We start from the raw sequence: 18,637 nt of genomic DNA, 5'->3' as shown, positions 1-18,637 counted from the left end.
GGTTTTAATGTTTGCCACAGAACAAAAAAGCCATGATTCCCTTTGGGTTAGATAGATATAAACTTCTATTTCATGTTCCTGTTTTTTTCTGTCTGGACAGGATGCTCCTGAACTTCCCTTCTCCTTAAACACATCCACAATATTCAGTCTTGTTTCCTGTTTCAGAAGAGAAGTACATGTGTCACTTGCCATACAGAAGCTGGGATTTCCCCTTACTTGTCACCCCAGCCACTGTCTGTGGGTCCTTTTTCCCTTTGATGCCAAAGATAAACCCTGAGGGTATAAAACTTATAGGAACTTCTTTCCCCTTTGCTCCCATTTTTCCGGTCTCAGCCAGTCTCTCGTGCTCCAATTGCTTTCTATCGCCATGTCTTCTTCCTCTCTCCTCACTCTCATGCACACAGACACTTTTTCAGTCCGCACAAAAAGCATTTGTCTCACCCAGTCGCATCGTCAATCACTTCTTTTCTCCTATACTTTCTCTCCTCTCCCTCAATGTGTCTCTTTCTTCTTGCATTCTTTTGCTCTTTTTTCCTTTTGAACGTCTCCAGTAGTTTACATTGTGTGACTCTTTGTGACACATTCTATGCAAGTTTTACCCATCAGCTACTCTTAAAATTTCTGTTATACAGAGTACAAAAACGGACTGCATGCAGACAGGTTTGCCTATGTGACTCAGTTTTATTTTAACAACATACGGCTGTTTGCCGTTGCACTTGCTCATATTTTGTGCACGCTTTCAGGGAGTGCAGTGTGAGGCGCACAGAGGGCTCCCACATCCATCTGACAAGCTGCATCTTACAAAGAAGAAGCATTGGAAAAGCACTAGGTTTCTCATGTAGAGAGGATAAATGTGTCCTCATAGCAAGGGGATACAAACATAACAGTGTTGAATGTTTTTTTTTCATTTTCATTTCTCTTTCAAGTAGTAAGCAACTAGATAATAAAAACTGCCTGTGTAGGCCACTCATTATCTTTCTAAATGTCAGTGATGTTTGGCCAATCAGATGAACTCTCGCTGTCCTAGATGCTCCAAGGAACTGAGGCATTAAAGCCCAAGGAGAAGGTTGTGACCCTCAGAATGACAGAAAGGGAAGGGAAGCACGGAAATGTGATATTTGTTTGATGCAAGTCTTTCAAAAGTGGGTAAAGACCTGCCTTTATAATATTTGCTGGAGCTCTATTACATCAAATTAAACAAAGAAACTATAAAAGACACATAATTTAAGGAGTGCCGCCATTTTTCACCATATGTTGCAGCCTTGATGTTGTTGCTATGCACACTAAATGTAACTTTTTATGCACTTTAATACATTTTCCAAATTGTTTTGTTTGTTCACCCAAAAACATAGTGTTATTCATTGCATTGTAAAAGTAGTCATACCCCTTGGAACTTTAGTGTTTCATTGATATCTACTGTGACAGACCAGCATACATTATTGCACAGTTGTACAGAAGGACATTTCTGCAGTTTTTTTTAACTTTTTTTTTAACAACTAAAAAAATCTGACAACTGTTGTGTTCCTTTCTACCCAGTCCCTTTACCCCAGTGCAACCAGTTGCAGAAGTCACAGAATTAGAACTAGAGTCGACCTATGTGTAAAAATCCAGCCATTCTGTGAAAACCTTATAGGTTTGTTAGAAAACATTAGTGAACAAACATCATAAAAACCAAGGGACACAGCAGACAGCTCAGAGTTAAAACTGGGGAGAAGTTTAAATAAGCGTTAAGTTATAAAGCAGTATTGCAATATTTGAACAGCGCTCAGAGCTCTTTTCCATCTATCCTCCAATTGGTCCAACAACAGACCTACCTGTTCACCCTCAGTTGACAGGCCAGGCATGGTGTAACCCTGGATGACCTGGAGAAATCAGTTGCTCAAGTGGGAGAATTCGTTGAGAGGATGAGAATTGGTAGAAAGAAAACCATTATTGAAAGAAAGACCATATTAAATTCATATAGCAGTTTGCTACAAGCCATATTGGGGACACAGTGGAAAAAAGACCAGAAATTAACATTTTGGCCCAGATTTCTGGCTGAAAAATTAACTATAGATCACTATGGTGAAACATAGTAGTGGCAGCATCATGCTGTGGGGATGCTTTTCTTCAGCAGGGACACGGAAGCTGTTAGAGTTGACTGGAATACGGGTGAAGCTAAATACAAGGCAATCCTGGAAGAAGACCTGTGGCTGCAGAAGATTTAAGACTGGGGTGGATGTTAATGTTCCAGCAGGACAACAACCCTAATTATAAAGCCAAATCTTCAATAACATGCTTTAAATCAAAACATACGTATTCCTGTGTTAGAATGTGCTAGTCAAAGTCCAGACCTACATCTAATTGAGATTCTGTGGTAACACAGATCTGACTGGACTATTTTGCAAAGAAGGCAAGCATGTTCATTGAACAGCCTTACTGTGAACTGATTGCAATGATGTTAATTGTTTGCAGCAGCTTTTTACACTACTTCAAAATGTTCAAATGCTGAAAGAAACACAACAGAGATGGAAGGAGCCCACAGGCTGCCATAATCCACTGTTTAATTCAGCTTTAACAGCAGTTGACTGCACACACACACACACACATAGGGATGGGTACCTTTCACATCTGAACCGATACCGTACCAATAGTCGGTACCTGGGAATCGATACCGGTACTCAGCGGTACCAGTTTTCGGTACTTTTGTGTCTGTTTATGTGATACTAAATGTTAATTGGTTTAATAATAAAATCTCAAACATTTTCAGTTTAATTTGTTCTTTTCTCAATATATAAACTTTAATGAATATATCAAAACAACATCCAGCTGTTTGTATTGTAACATCTCAGTTGTTTCAAACATTTCTTCGACATTAAACCGTTTAACTTTGACTCCGCAGTGCAATGCACAAATTAAAACCCAGCCATGTTGCTGGGTGCAGACGAGTCGCTAACGGATGCAGGCGTCCAAACGGCGCTGAATGCAGAAGTTGTAGCCGTAGATCTGAGGCTGACGAAAATTGTCTGTTCAGCCTTGACAAAAATCTTGTGCTTAACCATGTCGGTGTAAATACACACACTCAGAAGAATATAGTGGTAGGGGAGTCGCTGCAGGAGCTTCCTCAGATTAGAAGTATTCCCACCGATGGCCTTGTACACTGCATCACAAATATTGCAGCGAGCGTAATCTGCACCGCATTGTGAAAGCGTGCTTTGTTGATGGTACCAGCAGCTACTGACGTCATTACGCTCTTGTGCGTGCAATGCTGGGTTCATGTCCGGCATGGAAAATCGCCCAATCTTCCACTCCCTCAGTGTCACAATGTTTAGGTACCGAAACATGGTACCGATTGATTTTACGTGAATCGGTACTCGGTAGTACCGACGGAATTTGGTTGGTTTCTATAAGAGTACCAAATTCGGTACCCATTCCTACACACACACACACACACACACACACACACACACACACACACACACACACACACTGCCAGCTCTCCTAGAGGGCTACCATGTCAACTGTCAACTATCATTCACTCTCACGCCCGGCGCTGTAAAACTGTGTAACTGTGTCACCAGGGCAAACAGGAGAAGTGGACAAAAGCACTAACCCTGTGTGTCTGTGTGTGTGTGTGTGTGTGTGTGTCTGTGTGTGTGTGTGTGTGTGTGTGTGTGTGTCTGTGTGTGTGTGTGCATTTCTCCCGTGGGAGCGCTGATGGCGTTCCACACTCAGTTTCTCTCTCTCTCGCTCTCAGTTACAGGATCAGGTGCGAATTTCTGCTCCACTTGTGTTCCCACAGTTTATCCTCTCGCCTGTCCTACGCTTTCTCAGAACGATGAGATTTTAATGATGGATTTGATCAATTATTCTTCACTTTTTCCTACTGTTCTTTCTTTTTTTCTGTTTAAGTGGCACTCTATCCACTTTTTGATTTACTTATGATCTTTCCTTTGCCATTAGTGGTACATTTCGCAGTCTGGATCACGTCCAGTTCACTGCAGTCCATCCAACAAGTTATTTTCTCTCTTTTAACTGAACATTGAAATGTGCTTTCAGGCTTAGCTCCTGTTTGGATCATTTTGAGTCATGCACTGTTTACATACTCATGTATGAGGAAAAGCTAATTAATCATTTTGAATTAAGCTGTTTTAACAGATTGACACACTTCATTAATGTTTCATATCTCTGAAAATATCGTCATTTAGTGGTCGTGATCATATGTTACTGCTGAAAAGGGAGCTGAATAAAAAAGAGCAGCCCACAGGAGTTCATCAGCTTAATTCCTTAAATATGTAACTCTCCAATGTGGTTGGAACCATATTAAATGAGGCTCAACACAGACAAGTTGCAGATGAATTTCAAATAAATGGAATGTTTCAGCAGAATCGAGGGTGTTTTAAATAATTTAGATGTCTGTGGTGGGAAAAGGGGATTCAACTCGCTCGCTGTTCCTTCCCTGACCTTTCAGTGAGGAGCTGCAAGATGGGATTCTCAGACCCATTTGCCATGCAACACACCGGGCAGCGAGCTTATTCGTTGTTTTCTTTTCTTCTCTGCAGAAGTCTGATCACGGCCAGGTGCTGCTGGACACCGTGTTTAAGCACCTGGAGCTGACTGAGAGAGACTACTTTGGCCTGCACCTGGCTGATGATGGCTCAGATGCACCAGTCAGTATCCTGTTTTCACTCTGCCTGCAGTGTGTGTGTGTGTGTGTGTGTGTGTGTTAGTGGGTTGAGCGTGCACGCTTTTACTTTGAAGATGTGTGGTATTTTAATTCTTCTAATAAAACTTATTGTGCATTGTGACTTGTATATTTTAATATTTACTAATAAAGCGTTTATTTTTGAAGGTTTTGCATGCTAACAAAACCTCATCTGGTCATTATTATGTTTCACAATTAGATGTATTCTTCTACTGAAGAATGAAAACACAATCATGAATATTATATTGGTAAGAAAACCTAGTCCAGATATCAGAACAAAACCTGACAAAAAAACAATTACTATGTTTTAAAATCTTTTCAAGCCACATTTAGGAAGCTATTCTTCTTTATGACTTAATTAAGCTCTTATATTTTAACACCTCGTTTGTGTCACCGGCTCCAGGTCAATTCGTGGCAACGTTTTATACCCTCGCATCCAAGTATATATTTATTTTTCCCGGTAGTTGTGTATTTTAGATAAATAGAGAGCAAACTATTAAAATGCTCAAATCTCCTGTGTAATTGAATTTAATTGTATGACATTTAACTATGGGCAACCTCTTACTGATAGGTATTGTTCATTGAGATCAAAGGACCTAATTTCCTTGGAGGCAATGATCAGATTTAGAAAAGTATTTCAAATCACGTGACAGGAACAGTTTGAAGCATGATTGGTATGAAAAGACCAAAACTGCTGAAGTACAAACCTGGAATAAGGACAAACATCTGACCCCACTACATTATTTAAATCAGGTGTGATTTAAATAATGGAAGGTTAATGTTTTAATTGAACTGCTGGACAGCTAGCCCTGAATTTTACTGTGAAACGCTTTCGGATGATGATAAAAAACGGTTTAAAAATCCATAACAGTGTTTTTGGCTTTAAATCTACAACTGCATCCACCCAAATCACAAATTCGCTTCACAATATAGCGTTGTTTTTTTTTTTACATTAGGCAGTATATCAAATCACTATTGTCAGCACGATATCAATATGTGCAGAGTTGCTACAACTTGGATGCAACATTAGGGAGGCTGTAGGATTTCAGGTGCCACGTATTATAAATTCTGCTTTCCAGTCAGGTACTTGACAAACTGGATTGGGTTGATTCCCAAGCTCAGGCAGAGTAGTGGGCAACATTTGGGTCAAACCAAGTCGTCATAGCTATATTTAACAATAATATCATCATGTTAGGTTTTTCTTATATCCTCCAGAAGACAATAGTACCTAGTGCAGAGTTAATGATTAACTTACTCATTTCTGGCAACCATTTGAAACAAGCTATAGTTAGTTTTCCCATGAACTTTAACATGTTATACAACCTTAGGTCAGTGGTGTCATAGATCTTCCTTTTTGTATTTTTCGAATTGTTCTGAGCAGTATGAGCTTGGTGTCCACTCCATGGATGTTCTGCTGCAGACTAGAGTCTCTGCTGCTTGTCCATAATGTTTCCTACTGCAGGCTAAATGATTTGGAAATCCTTCATAGGTTAATGAACAGTCGTTGCATCTATAAGATCTTTTAAGTTTTCTCTCTTTGTAATTTTGGTAACACAAACTTGGATTGATAAACTCTTTCTGCTTTTATAGAGATTCCAACACTTGCTGATTATGTTATACTTGATTAAAACCCATAAAACCTCATTTTAAGATCATAATCCAGACCAGATGATGTTTTTGGTGGTTTGAATGTTTTGTTTTTATATAGGTGGGTCTTTGACGGGTTTCTGTGTTTGTGTTGGTGGCCACTGGTGAACAAATTGAAATGGTGTGGTCCAGCTTTCTGGAGAATGACTCTAAGTCTGTTTTTATCAATCTTTTACAGCGCTGGCTGGATCCCAATAAGCTCATCAGAAAACAGTTAAAAAGTAGGTGATTTCCACCACACTGCACCTGAGCGTATCCACTGCATCATGAGCAAATCATCAGAAAATCTGAAGTTCACTCAAGTCTGACTTGATCACGTGTTTTAAATGTTGCAGTTTAGTCTCTGTAACATTTAGCAATCCACACTTTGCCTCCAGCAAAAGTCACCAGTCCACGATGTCATTTACTATTCTGAAAACGCCTCGGGGAATCATTAAACTCCATTTCAACTCTGCTCTTTTTTTGATAATGAGTAATGGAATTTGTAACATGCAGAACAATTAAGGAGTAGCTCAAGTGGAGCCGGCAGTCAACCTGCAGCAATGATTGAACTGTATTTCAACCCTTGTTTTGATCTCAGTTGACTGACTAACTGACTGAACACACCACTCGCTTTTCTTTTGGTATGGAGTTTGTAAGTGAAAAAAAATGTGTAATTGGGTAGAAAATGTCATTTTAGTTACCAGTATATTGATGTCATGTTGATATCAATGTCTGATGTGTCTCGTAACTGTTAATTGCATTTCCTCCAGGAGGGTCTCCACATAACCTGAGCTTCAGGGTCAAATTCTTTGTGACTGACCCGAGCAAACTTCAGGAAGAATACACACGGTAAGAGTGGACTTCAGCTGTTGACATCATCACCTCAGCATCATTAGGTTCCTCACCACAGTTTTAACATTGCTTCATCCATATTGCCAACTGGAAGTTGAAACAGAGTTCATGTTTTTTGCTTATTTCTTTATTGAATATGAGCGTGATGCTGGAAGTTACATATTTAATGCAAAGTAAAGCTGTTTCTGAGTGTTTTCTGTTTCTTTCTTGTTGCATACGATTTAAACATTCTCTATCAGCACCTAAACATGTAGAGAAAACACAAGCAGACCAGCAGCAATTGTCTTGGTACCTATGGGCTGTAATCAACCTCCATATAGCTACACTTTAAGATAGGGAATAGTGTCTACTTTCCGCAGAGGAATCCAAACCTTTGTCAGACAGAACATAATCGTCAAGTTGAAAATACTTGCATGTATCTGCAGAACAAGAAACTAAACATGCATTGAACTGTAACCTAGTTTAAAAAAGGCAAGTTTAAAAAAACATTTTTTGGTCTAGAAAGGTTTTTAGTCTATTCTCAGCAACAAGAATTATAAATAAGTCAGTTTTTGTAAGAAAATGCTTGATGCATTTAGTCAAGTTTAATATATACCTCTACCTTCTGGCAGGCGGTACCGGTGCCTGCCAGCACGCACAAAAAGACTTAAAGGCAGTTATTATCCACAAGCTGTCAGACTACTGAACTCTGGACAATAATACTGCACCAAACCACATTTGTGACACTTTATTAACTTATTGCTGCTGCATGATGTGTACATTTTTATTGCACGCCATTAGAACTTTAGTTTTTATAGTGAGTTGAACGGTTCTTCTTATCCCAAGGATTTCATTGCATTATTGACTGTGTGTTAACCTGCATATGACAAATAAACCAATACAATACAAAACAATACAGTATTTATACAATATGGGTGCACCCAGCTCTGCCTTTGAGTAAAGCTGCTGCATTTAACTGTTGCTGGAGTTTCCGGTGAATAAAAGACAAATACTTTGTGTTGTATCTAACATCTTCTATTTTAAGATTTGAACTCGTCTGTGAAAATCACACTCCATTTTGTTTTAAAAAGCTTGTTTCTGAAATGGCAGATGGCACGAAATCATTCCAAGGACAGCCAAGTCCCCACAGGCTGAACTGTGGACACCCCTGAAATAAAGGCTGTATATTCTGACAAACCGACATTTATTTGCTAAATTAAATATTAATTGTGAGGTTTACAATGCTTAGGGTCTGCGATTGCAGCATAGATATAGGCATCCACTGTAATATATCACCATTTATTAAAATTATGATCAGAATTGTAGCGCAATTTCCCTTTGTAAAAACATAGCTGATAAAGACAAATTGCTCTGTTATCCGATTAATATTTAATGAAATACATACTTAAAGAACACGCAGCATCAAGCTGTTTTCCTTTACTAAACCAAAAAATAATATACTGCACTTTCACTAATATGGATGCAAAATTATGAGAATTTTTGTATTATATTACAAGCAAATTACTGTTTGAGTTGAGCATAATAATATAAGAATGACTATCACTCTCTAACTCACACAAACTTTGTCTTATGTATGCATTATGTGGTCAGGGACCAAAGTAAAGTTCAGAGTACAGTACGTGTATGTTTGCTTAGGACTTCCTAGGATTTAAGGGCAGTTAACTGCTAACTTCAGGCTCATTATATTATTTTTGCTGTTTTGCAGAGTCTAAGTAGACCCTCTGATACAATACTGGTAGCACAAGCTGGTAACAAGTTAAATAGACAAACCCAGCTGAAGGTTAACTCTCTATACATTAACCAGCTTGAAGCTGCTTGAAAGAGAGGAGTCTAATAATTTCCATCTGCATGGAGGGAGGAGAAACCTCTTCCAAACCCGTCTTAACTTGTTAAAAAGTTGAACATGCATCTACGTTTAACACTTTTTTATAGTTTGTCTGTTTCTGCACGTTTCTGAGACAAAACTGAGTTTTTTATTGTTTGGAAACTGAATGCAGTTTCAATATTATTTACATTATTAAAAGTTAATATTGTTAAATATTAACAAATAATTGTACCATGGTCATCAGTAAAACCAATAACTATTTCATTGTCACCATATATAAGCTAGTTTATAAACCTAAAGGAGTAAAATGAAACTGATGCTTCTAAGCAACAGCATAGAACTGCAATGCATAGAGTGTGCCCTGTGCCTGATCCCACATCTCTCTGCTTTGGCAGACCATGAACAATTTTAATCCTTCATGATCTAATATTATCATATCAGCCACCCTGCCTGTGGAGCAGGGCTTCCAGCTGAGGAGAAACGGACACACTTCCAAATTGCACATACAAGCAGTTCATTGTGACACCGAGGAAGGGTGTCAGTTCTGAGAGCAGTTCAAATGTTAAACATGTGTCCCTCTGTCAGAGAGATGCTCTGGCATCATACTTTCCAAGCAGAGCAGTGGGTCATAGGGTTGATAATGTAATATTACAGTAGTCCCCATGTGACTCTTCAGGTAAAGAAACAAATTTTTCTTCTGTAAAATCTCGAGTGTCATGCAGGTCTGCTGAGCTTTCTAATCACGTTTTGATTTGTAGTTCTCCAGTAATACTTTATTCTGGAAGATGAACAAAAATGCACCCTTTCTAAAACATGTTCACTGCCTTTGATTTCGAAATGTATTCTAAATTTTAAAACCAACGGGATAGTTTGCTCATTTGTTGTGATAATGGTGTGTTTTGTCCCCCTAAGGTACCAATACTTTCTTCAGATCAAACAGGATATATTAACTGGAAGGTGAGCATGTTGTACTTCCGGGATCTGTTGGATTTAAAGAGAGTTGAGCTATCTTTCCTGATAAAACTGAGTTGTGTACTGTACAAACAGGGGAATGGGGTTTCATGTACAGCATGTTAATAATAATTGAAGTTAATGCTTCTTTTCATTAATTTTTATTATAGTTATTAAACCCTAACATTATGTTCTGTGAAGAGAGCGTCATCTTAAATATTCACCTGTGCAGAAATCCTTGAACTTTTGTATATTTGTGTTAATTTATTTGTTGTTGTTTTTTTTTTTTGCTATTTTCAGATTGCCCTGTCCTCACAACACAGCTGCTCTGCTGGCATCCTATGCTGTTCAGTGTAAGTATTGCTCCCTGGGTACACCCATTACACGTAACAATGAAAAGGCGATTCATTAGGGCTCTCCTTAGCTGCACACACTGTTAAATGTAATGACTGTGGTTGCTGGAGTGCTTTTACAACTGCTGCCCCAAAGCCATGGAGATTTTCTTCCTACCGTATGGTGGGATGGGATCTTATATTACCATCGGTTACATAAACATTCCATGTGATACTGGTTTTCTCTGGAGTGGAGCCTTTAATAATAGATTAATGTACAGAAGCAGATCGATAGGTGAGCAGTTTGACTAGCTGTTGAGATGATGTTCAGTCTCTCTTCATAGATCCAGCTTCAGTCTGCAAGCTTGTGCTTTTTTTGATAAAATACACGTTACATGATGCTTAGGTAAGCTAAAACAGACGTGGCAAAAAGTAAGAAGAGTTTCCAACAACATTAAGTACTTACAGTTAAGCCTAAAAGTATTTATAGGTTTTATAGATTTAGAAGTAAAATCAGTTTCATTCAAGAACAATTTTTTTTTTTTAAGATATGAAATGAGATGAAAGGTATCAGTTTTAATTGATATTTTATTGAAAGCTGGCAAGTCAAAAAGTTTTCACACCCTTCTCACAATAAAACTGGAAATATCTTTATGGGTATTACAACAATCAAGTCCTTCTAATAACTGCTGACCAGCATTTTCCATGTTTCCGCTGGTATTTTGCCAATTTATTTTTGATGGTGAGCTCCAAGTCTGTGAGGTTAGAAGGTCTCCTAGCCATCACCCTAATGTTTAGCTGCCTCCATAGATTATTGATCAGATTCTAGTCAGGACTCTGGCTGGACCACAGTGTTTACATATTATCTTTACTGTTTTCAGACGCATATCTTTTGAATGAAATTAGTTTTCTTCTAAACAAAACCATTTTTTTTCTACATTTCTAATAAAAATCTAATTTTTAGCATTTATTTGTAGAACATGACTGGTTAAAATAACAAAAATGCAATTTTTCAGAAGCTCATTAACATTGTTTTTATCTTGTTGTAGGACCAGATCATTTTATGTTCTCTATTGTTTTATAAGACTAATTATGCAACATTGTTTCAAACTAAATATCATTGTAAAACAACAGATTGGTTTATACCAATAGATGTTAGCTTAGGAGCTAAGCTTGTTTACTTCCAACACAGTGGTTTTTCTGTCTTCCATCCTCTTAAACTCTTACTTGTTGTGTTCATGCAGCCTTTTAGCCCTTTGCCTGCTGCTTTGTTGCATTTGTTGCTAGATTTCATCATGCCATTTCAGCACTAGTACCTCCTCCCCCCTCTAGCCCCTCTGCTCTCTCTGCCTCCCCCTGCGCTCCCCCTCTATGGCATATTTAGCCAGGAATCTCCACAGCCTCAATATATAGGTCAAACAAGAGATTTGACCTAGACCTTCGTCACTCTGACCCTACGGCTTTTACACTGACACACACATACTGTGTTGCTGGGTCCATGCTGTCACTCTTCACAGTGCCAACACAGATTATGGAGATAAATGTTTGCTTTGGGGAGAAAAAAATGGCTTGAAGCAGCTGCTATGCTGCTAATTCAGCTCGACTGCCAGCACTGCCGACTCCAAATCCCACTCTCAGGCTTGCATTCTCAAAAGATCTGAAATCCCTTCTGGTAGACCTCAATTCCAGTTTCATGATTGACTGAAAAGCTGTAGAAAAATAAGCCTTTCCTCAACTTATCAAACCTCTTGTTAGAGGGAAATAAAATATAGTTTTTTTATGTATGTATTTTGCAGTAGATGTGGGCTCACAGTTTGGCCCAAACAGTTTGTATCACCACCAAACAAACACTTGAAACGCTTGTTATCATTAGGTTCACTGTTCACTGTTAATTATGCCAACAGTAGTTGAAGCTGATGGAATAAACTGTTATACTCTACATGCTCACTGATACATACAAAATGTGATTAATTAATTATTTTAGCTATTAGTGATTCTGAATTCTTGTTTTTGAATTTTTGATTTAGGTTTTTGCAACATTTTAGATCTTTCAGTATCGATTTTAGCTGGTTTCTATGTGTCCATCCATTCATTTAGCCTTCCTGTTATCTGCTGAAAGTCTCTCTCTCAGCCTGAATAAAGCACAGAAATAGGGCTGATAGATCGTAGAACATACTGTTTGCTTCTTACGTCTCTGCACTTCCTTAGACTTAAATTTAAACACCTCAGAGATACGTATAAATGTTCAACTTTACCTCTTCTTCACTCTGTATACACATTGAAGAGTGTTGTGGTTACCGCAGCCAGGCTGTGCTCAGGTATGGAGAGTTCACTCACTGGAAAAAGATCAGTGGAGTTTCCACCCAACCGGTCACCGTCCAGGGTGACCAACAGATTCTGGTCACCAGTCGGTTTCTCGATTTCGCTTGATTCTTCTTCTTTTGCATGTGTTTTCTTTCTTTATTGGATCATTACAAGTAGCCTTAAACTCACACCGGTCCCTTCCATTAAAAAAAAAAAAAAAACCAAAACAAACTTACAACTAAAACAAAACAATGAATGCCGTTTTGTCATTTGAGGTCAAGACAATGGTGGATGTCATCAGTATGGCTTTGACCCCAGTCGCTTTTGTAAGTTGTCTGACCACCATTCCTACTACTCATATGGGGTTCTGTTCACTGTCTAAATTATGACTAATGCCGTCCTTACAAGATATTCAGTGCTCTTCTCTTAACCTGTCAGTTGCTTTAATGTTGATGCTGAACTGTTTATGCCCCTGGTGGTGTGTATGCGTCAATAAGTGTCTGAGCTGCAATCAACTTGTTGGTCAATATGCTTAGGCTACCGGCTTGTAGGTAAGTCAAGGGACTCCTTGAGCGAATTGATGTTTTTAAGCTTCAGCTGAAAGCGAGTGAGCCAATGGGATCCACTTTTAGCCCCCCATCCCTGTGGGTTCTGAAAGCTATCAAGAGTCTTTTCATTCGTTCTGTTTGTTGCCCGTAAACAGCCCTTTTTATTTCCTTGGAGTTCAAACCATTGGTTTTTTTGTTTGTTTTTCTGAGTCAGAGGTAAATTCCTGTATTTCTTAAATAAAACAATAAAGATTAGTCTAAATTCTTCTGCCATTGCCATTTAGATTATTAAATATATTATATGCAAACGGAAGTACCTTTTCATTGGTTTGTTGATAGGGGAAAAAATGCCTCATTAGACCTCATTTGCTTCTTCTTATCTTGGCGCCCTCTTGGTCCATGTTAATGTAAAACTGATCTCACTGTGTACAGTGACACCGGTGGTCCCGCATTTTCCTGTTCATGGCAAGCTTGATTCTTGATTGTTCCAGAATATTGTAGCTAATTTCCCTTCTTCTGAGGTTGACAGCTTGGGTTTTATTTTAGATCTTCACGAAGTGATTAAACATCATTGCCTTTCTGCTCAGCTTTTTCTTCACCACAGCATTGATTTGATGCTTTCACTCTTCTGTTATCCAAAGTTCGTGGCGGTTTTAATGAGTTGTAATCAGAAAACGTACGGTGAAGGTATGAAAAGGACTTCTCTTTACCTGTATTATCTTCTGTATAAACAGCTGACATCACAGAGTGGTTTACACAAAGATTCACAGATGTTGCAACAAAGTACAGCTGTGGTTTGGTGCTGATGTAAAAATGTCAAAATGTTGAAAACATTTCATAGTGATAGTTTTTATGATGTTCATTGGCTGAAATTGTTTAAATTTTGAAATATGCTTTTGAGGCTTTAAATAAGATCCCAGCCAGCTAAGTTGTTTGATCTTTATTCATTAGTTGGTATTAAGTGATGAATAGTTTTATTTTTTTTTCATGTAAAGCCTACGCGGAGTTAAAAATGTAAGACAACATAAATAATTGATCTTCTATCATGATTTCTGTTTTTTTACTTTGGTTTTGAATCCACTGAAAACAGAAGATGGGACATGATGAACCTGTAAAATAAACACTTGTAACATCTCAGAGCTAATCATTAATCAGCCACAGCTCAGTAACATGCTCAGGTTTGAAAAACATTTATAAATCACTGTATTGTAAACTGTATAACAGTTAAACAGTAACAACAAATTTTGGAGTTGAAATCCCTTCATTTTCTTAAAAACTGACATTTCAAACATTGATTATTGAATGAGTGCCAAACACCTGTAAGTTTAATCATCAACCTTTTACAATTAATAAAAGTGTTTTTTCCACTTTGCAGCTAGTATATAGGTTAAAAATAATTTGTCAGCGATCATTCTGGTTTGTTTAAATAAAGTCACACATTGGATCTTTTTTCCCTTCCTTTCCTATAGCCGAGTTGGGGGACTACAATGAAGCGGAGCATTCTCCCGGCTATCTGTCCGACTTCTGCTTCATCCCAAACCCTCCACAAGACTTCCACAAAGAGGTCTCCAAACATCACCAGCAGCACAGGTACGCTTGGACGCTCACTGCAGTGCTTCTGAGAGTCCACCTAGACTGGTATACAGGTCCTTCTCAAAAAATTAGCATATTGTGATAAAGTTCATTATTTTCCATAATGTCATGATGAAAATTTAACATTCATATATTTTAGATTCATTGCACACTAACTGAAATATTTCAGGTCTTTTATTGTCTTAATACAGATGATTTTGGCATACAGCTCATGAAAACCCAAAATTCCTATCTCACAAAATTAGCATATCATTAAAGGGGTTTCTAAACGAGCTTTGAACCTAATCATCTGAATCAACGAGTTAACTCTAAACACCTGTAAAAGATTCCTGAGGCCTTTAAAACTCCCAGCCTGGTTCATCACTCAAAACCCCAATCATGGGTAAGACTGCCGACCTGACTGCTGTCCAGAAGGCCACTATTGACACCATCAAGCAAGAGGGTAAGACACAGAAAGAGTGAAGAGAACGTTGAGAGACTCAAGACCCAACACTCTGGATGAGCTAAAGGTCGCTATCGAAGCATCCTGGGCCTCCATAAGACCTCAGCAGTGCCACAGGCTGATTGCCTCCATGCCACGCCGCATTGAAGCAGTCATTTCTGCAAAAGGATTCCTGACCAAGTATTGAGTGCATAACTGTACATGATTATTTGAAGGTTGATGTTTTTTGTATTAAAAACACTTTTCTTTTATTGGTCGGATGAAATATGCTAATTTTGTGAGATAGGAATTTTGGGTTTTCATGAGCTGTATGCCAAAATCATCCGTATTAAGACAATAAAAGACCTGAAATATTTCAGTTAGTGTGCAATGAATCTAAAATATATGAATGTTACATTTTCATCATGACATTATGGAAAATAATTAACTTTATCACAATATGCTAATATTTTGAGAAGGACCTGTACAACTCCCTTGAGCACTGCCTGCATACAGTGTTTGACCGACGTCGCTTTAAACAGACGGTCCCTGTGAGAACACAGTTGTGAAACGGTGGGGGCGGTAATGTGGAGGTAATGCATATTTCATCCGACCGATAAAAGAAAAGTGTTTTTAATACAAAAAACGTCAACCTTCAAATAATCATGTACAGTTATGCACTCAATACTTGGTCGGGAATCCTTTGGCAGAAATGACTGCTTCAATGCGGCGTGGCATGGAGGCAATCAGCCTGTGGCACTGCTGAGGTCTTATGGAGGCCCAGGATGCTTCGATAGCGGCCTTTAGCTCATCCAGAGTGTTGGGTCTTGAGTCTCTCAACGTTCTCTTCACAATATCCCACAGATTCTCTATGGGGTTCAGGTCAGGAGAGTTGGCAGGCCAATTGAGCACAGTGATACCATGGTCAGTAAACCATTTACCAGTGGTTTTGGCACTGTGAGCAGGTGCCAGGTCGTGCTGAAAAATGAAATCTTCATCTCCATAAAGCTTTTCAGCAGATGGAAGCATGAAGTGCTCCAAAATCTCCTGATAGCTAGCTGTATTGACCCTGCCCTTGATAAAACACAGTGGACCAACACCAGCAGCTGACACGGCACCCCAGACCATCACTGACTGTGGGTACTTGACACTGGACTTCTGGCATTTTGGCATTTCCTTCTCCCCAGTCTTCCTCCAGACTCTGGCACCTTGATTTCCGAATGACATGCAGAATTTGCTTTCATCCAAAAAAAGTACTTTGGACCACTGAGCAACAGTCCAGTGCTGCTTCTATGTAGCCCAGGTCAGGCACTTCTGCCGCTGTTTCTGGTTCAAAAGTGGCTTGACCTGGGGAATGCGGCACCTGTAGCCCATTTCCTGCACACGCCTGTGCACGGTGGCTCTGGATGTTTCTACTCCAGACTCAGTCCACTGCTTCCGTAGGTCCCCCAAGGTCTGGAATCGGCCCTTCTCCACAATCTTCCTCAGGGTCCGGTCACCTCTTCTCGTTGTGCAGCGTTTTCTGCCACACTTTTTCCTTCCCAAAGACTTCCCACTGAGGTGCCTTGATACAGCACTCTGGGAACAGCCTATTTGTTCAGAAATTTCTTTCTGTGTCTTACCCTCTTGCTTGAGGGTGTCAATAGTGGCCTTCTGGACAGCAGTCAGGTCGGCAGTCTTACCCATGATTGGGGTTTTGAGTGATGAACCAGGCTGGGAGTTTTAAAGGCCCCAGGAATCTTTTGCAGGTGTTTAGAGTTAACTCGTTGATTCAGATGATTAGGTTCATAGCTCGTTTAGAGACCCTTTTAATGATATGCTAATTTTGTGAGATAGGAATTTTGGGTTTTCATGAGCTGTATGCCAAAATCATCCGTATTAAGACAATAAAAGACCTGAAATATTTCAGTTAGTGTGCAATGAATCTAAAATATATGAATGTTAAATTTTCATCATGACATTATGGAAAATAATGAACTTTATCACAATATGCTAATTTTTTGAGAAGGACCTGTATGTGTGGAAACAGGAGAAGTCAACTGGGACAGACACTCTGGTGGAAAAAGTGTTTTCAAATCTAAATTAGGTGAAAGTTTCAACACTATTTGGAAATGTCTTAAAAAGATTTAGATTTTTTTTTTTGTATTTTCCAGTTCTAAACAAATATCAGAAAATGACTGGAGTATTGAAAAACATTTCCATCCATCTATCCATCCATCCATCCATCCATTTGCATTAACTATATAACAACCTGTAACTCAAAGCTCAAAAACTGGAATAAAAAATATTGGAAGCTCTTGAAATTTGACTGGAATTTTGACAGGAAAGTGTGTGGGATGAACAGATTAGCCATAAATAATTCTTCCTTTCGTGTGCATCATATTTGGAAGCGATAGTGGTAAGCTGTAAGAGCGTACATACCTAACATAGTTTAACGTGCTCTGACATACACAGATTCACACACCAACAGCTCATATGCTGAACTTTACTTGACCCTTTTTCCTGCCATTACTTCAATTCATCTGTGACTATTTCTTTTTCTTTTGTCATCTTTCCCTCTCCACCACCCTGCCACCCTACCATCACTGCTTCCTTTGCTCTCACAACCGCGCTCTTGCGTCTGTGTCTGTCCCCTCCTCCCTCTCTCAGCGGTCTGTCTCCTGCCCAGTCGGAGTTTAATTATCTGAACACAGCACGCTCGCTGGAGCTCTACGGGGTGGAGCTGCACTATGCAAAGGTGAGCAAAGTTTAATTCGATGTCTGTTATTTCATGCGTATGTTTCTACATGCTTACGGCTTCCTCCACAAGGAAGACGGCTTGAATGTTGCCACCAGTTGCAGAGTTGAGCAGTTCTGCACTGAAAGTAATGCGAACATTACTTTCAGTGTTTACGTTGAACAGTGATGCCCTGCCAGAATCCTAAAACCATCATTTATTTGTTTTACTCTTTACATCTAAGCTTCTGTTTTTTACAGAGGTGTAGAAAGATAAACAGAAAAAGATTAAAGATTCAATATATAACTCCACTCCACGGCTGAATAGTGCTTTCATCTGGTCATTTCCTGCTCATCCTATAGAGTGAATCCTCTGACCGGAAATAAGAGCAAGTACTCTCAGCCATAATGTCATAAGGTGGAAAAGATAAGCTGTTCAGTAAATAGATGCTTACATATGGATTCAACTGAGCAGTACTGAAATAAAAAAAATATGAAGAGTCCTTGGGAGACATGTTTACCATATATCCTAAAAGTCTTTCTAGATTATTTTAGTCATCTTGTTTTTTACAGGTAGCAGCATAGATTTATTTATTTTCTAGCAGTCATTTGCCCTCTTTGTGTTATTCTTGTTTTTTTGTGTTGTAGCTGATCCAGCTACATGTTGAGGTCAGTGCATGTCAGGCAGTCAGTGTTTCCTCCATCTGTAAAGGTCCCACAATAACAAAAAAAACTGTGTTTTTGTATTTTGACTTCTTTCTTATAGAGCTGATGCAGCTTTAT

General features: G+C 38.9%; 1 protein-coding gene across 2 annotated transcripts in view; it reads left to right on the top strand.

Annotated features, from left to right (window-relative positions):
- ptpn4a (protein tyrosine phosphatase non-receptor type 4a) overlaps window positions 1-18,637 on the top strand; it is a 95,002-nt gene that overhangs the window by 43,989 nt on the left and 32,376 nt on the right. For both annotated transcript variants that reach the window (XM_047370454.1, XM_047370453.1), the window contains exons 3-9: window positions 4,542-4,649; window positions 6,510-6,552; window positions 7,084-7,162; window positions 9,903-9,947; window positions 10,242-10,294; window positions 14,595-14,715; window positions 17,789-17,876. In XM_047370454.1, the coding sequence (XP_047226410.1) occupies window positions 4,542-4,649; window positions 6,510-6,552; window positions 7,084-7,162; window positions 9,903-9,947; window positions 10,242-10,294; window positions 14,595-14,715; window positions 17,789-17,876 (537 nt within the window). The remainder of the gene's footprint in view (window positions 1-4,541; window positions 4,650-6,509; window positions 6,553-7,083; window positions 7,163-9,902; window positions 9,948-10,241; window positions 10,295-14,594; window positions 14,716-17,788; window positions 17,877-18,637) is intronic.

This window comes from Girardinichthys multiradiatus, chromosome 7 (genome assembly GCF_021462225.1).
Source record: "Girardinichthys multiradiatus isolate DD_20200921_A chromosome 7, DD_fGirMul_XY1, whole genome shotgun sequence".
In the NCBI taxonomy this organism is placed as follows: Eukaryota; Metazoa; Chordata; class Actinopteri; order Cyprinodontiformes; family Goodeidae; genus Girardinichthys; species Girardinichthys multiradiatus.
The sequence above is the reverse complement of the archived record's forward strand: the minus strand, read 5'-3'. Positions and strand labels throughout refer to the sequence as shown.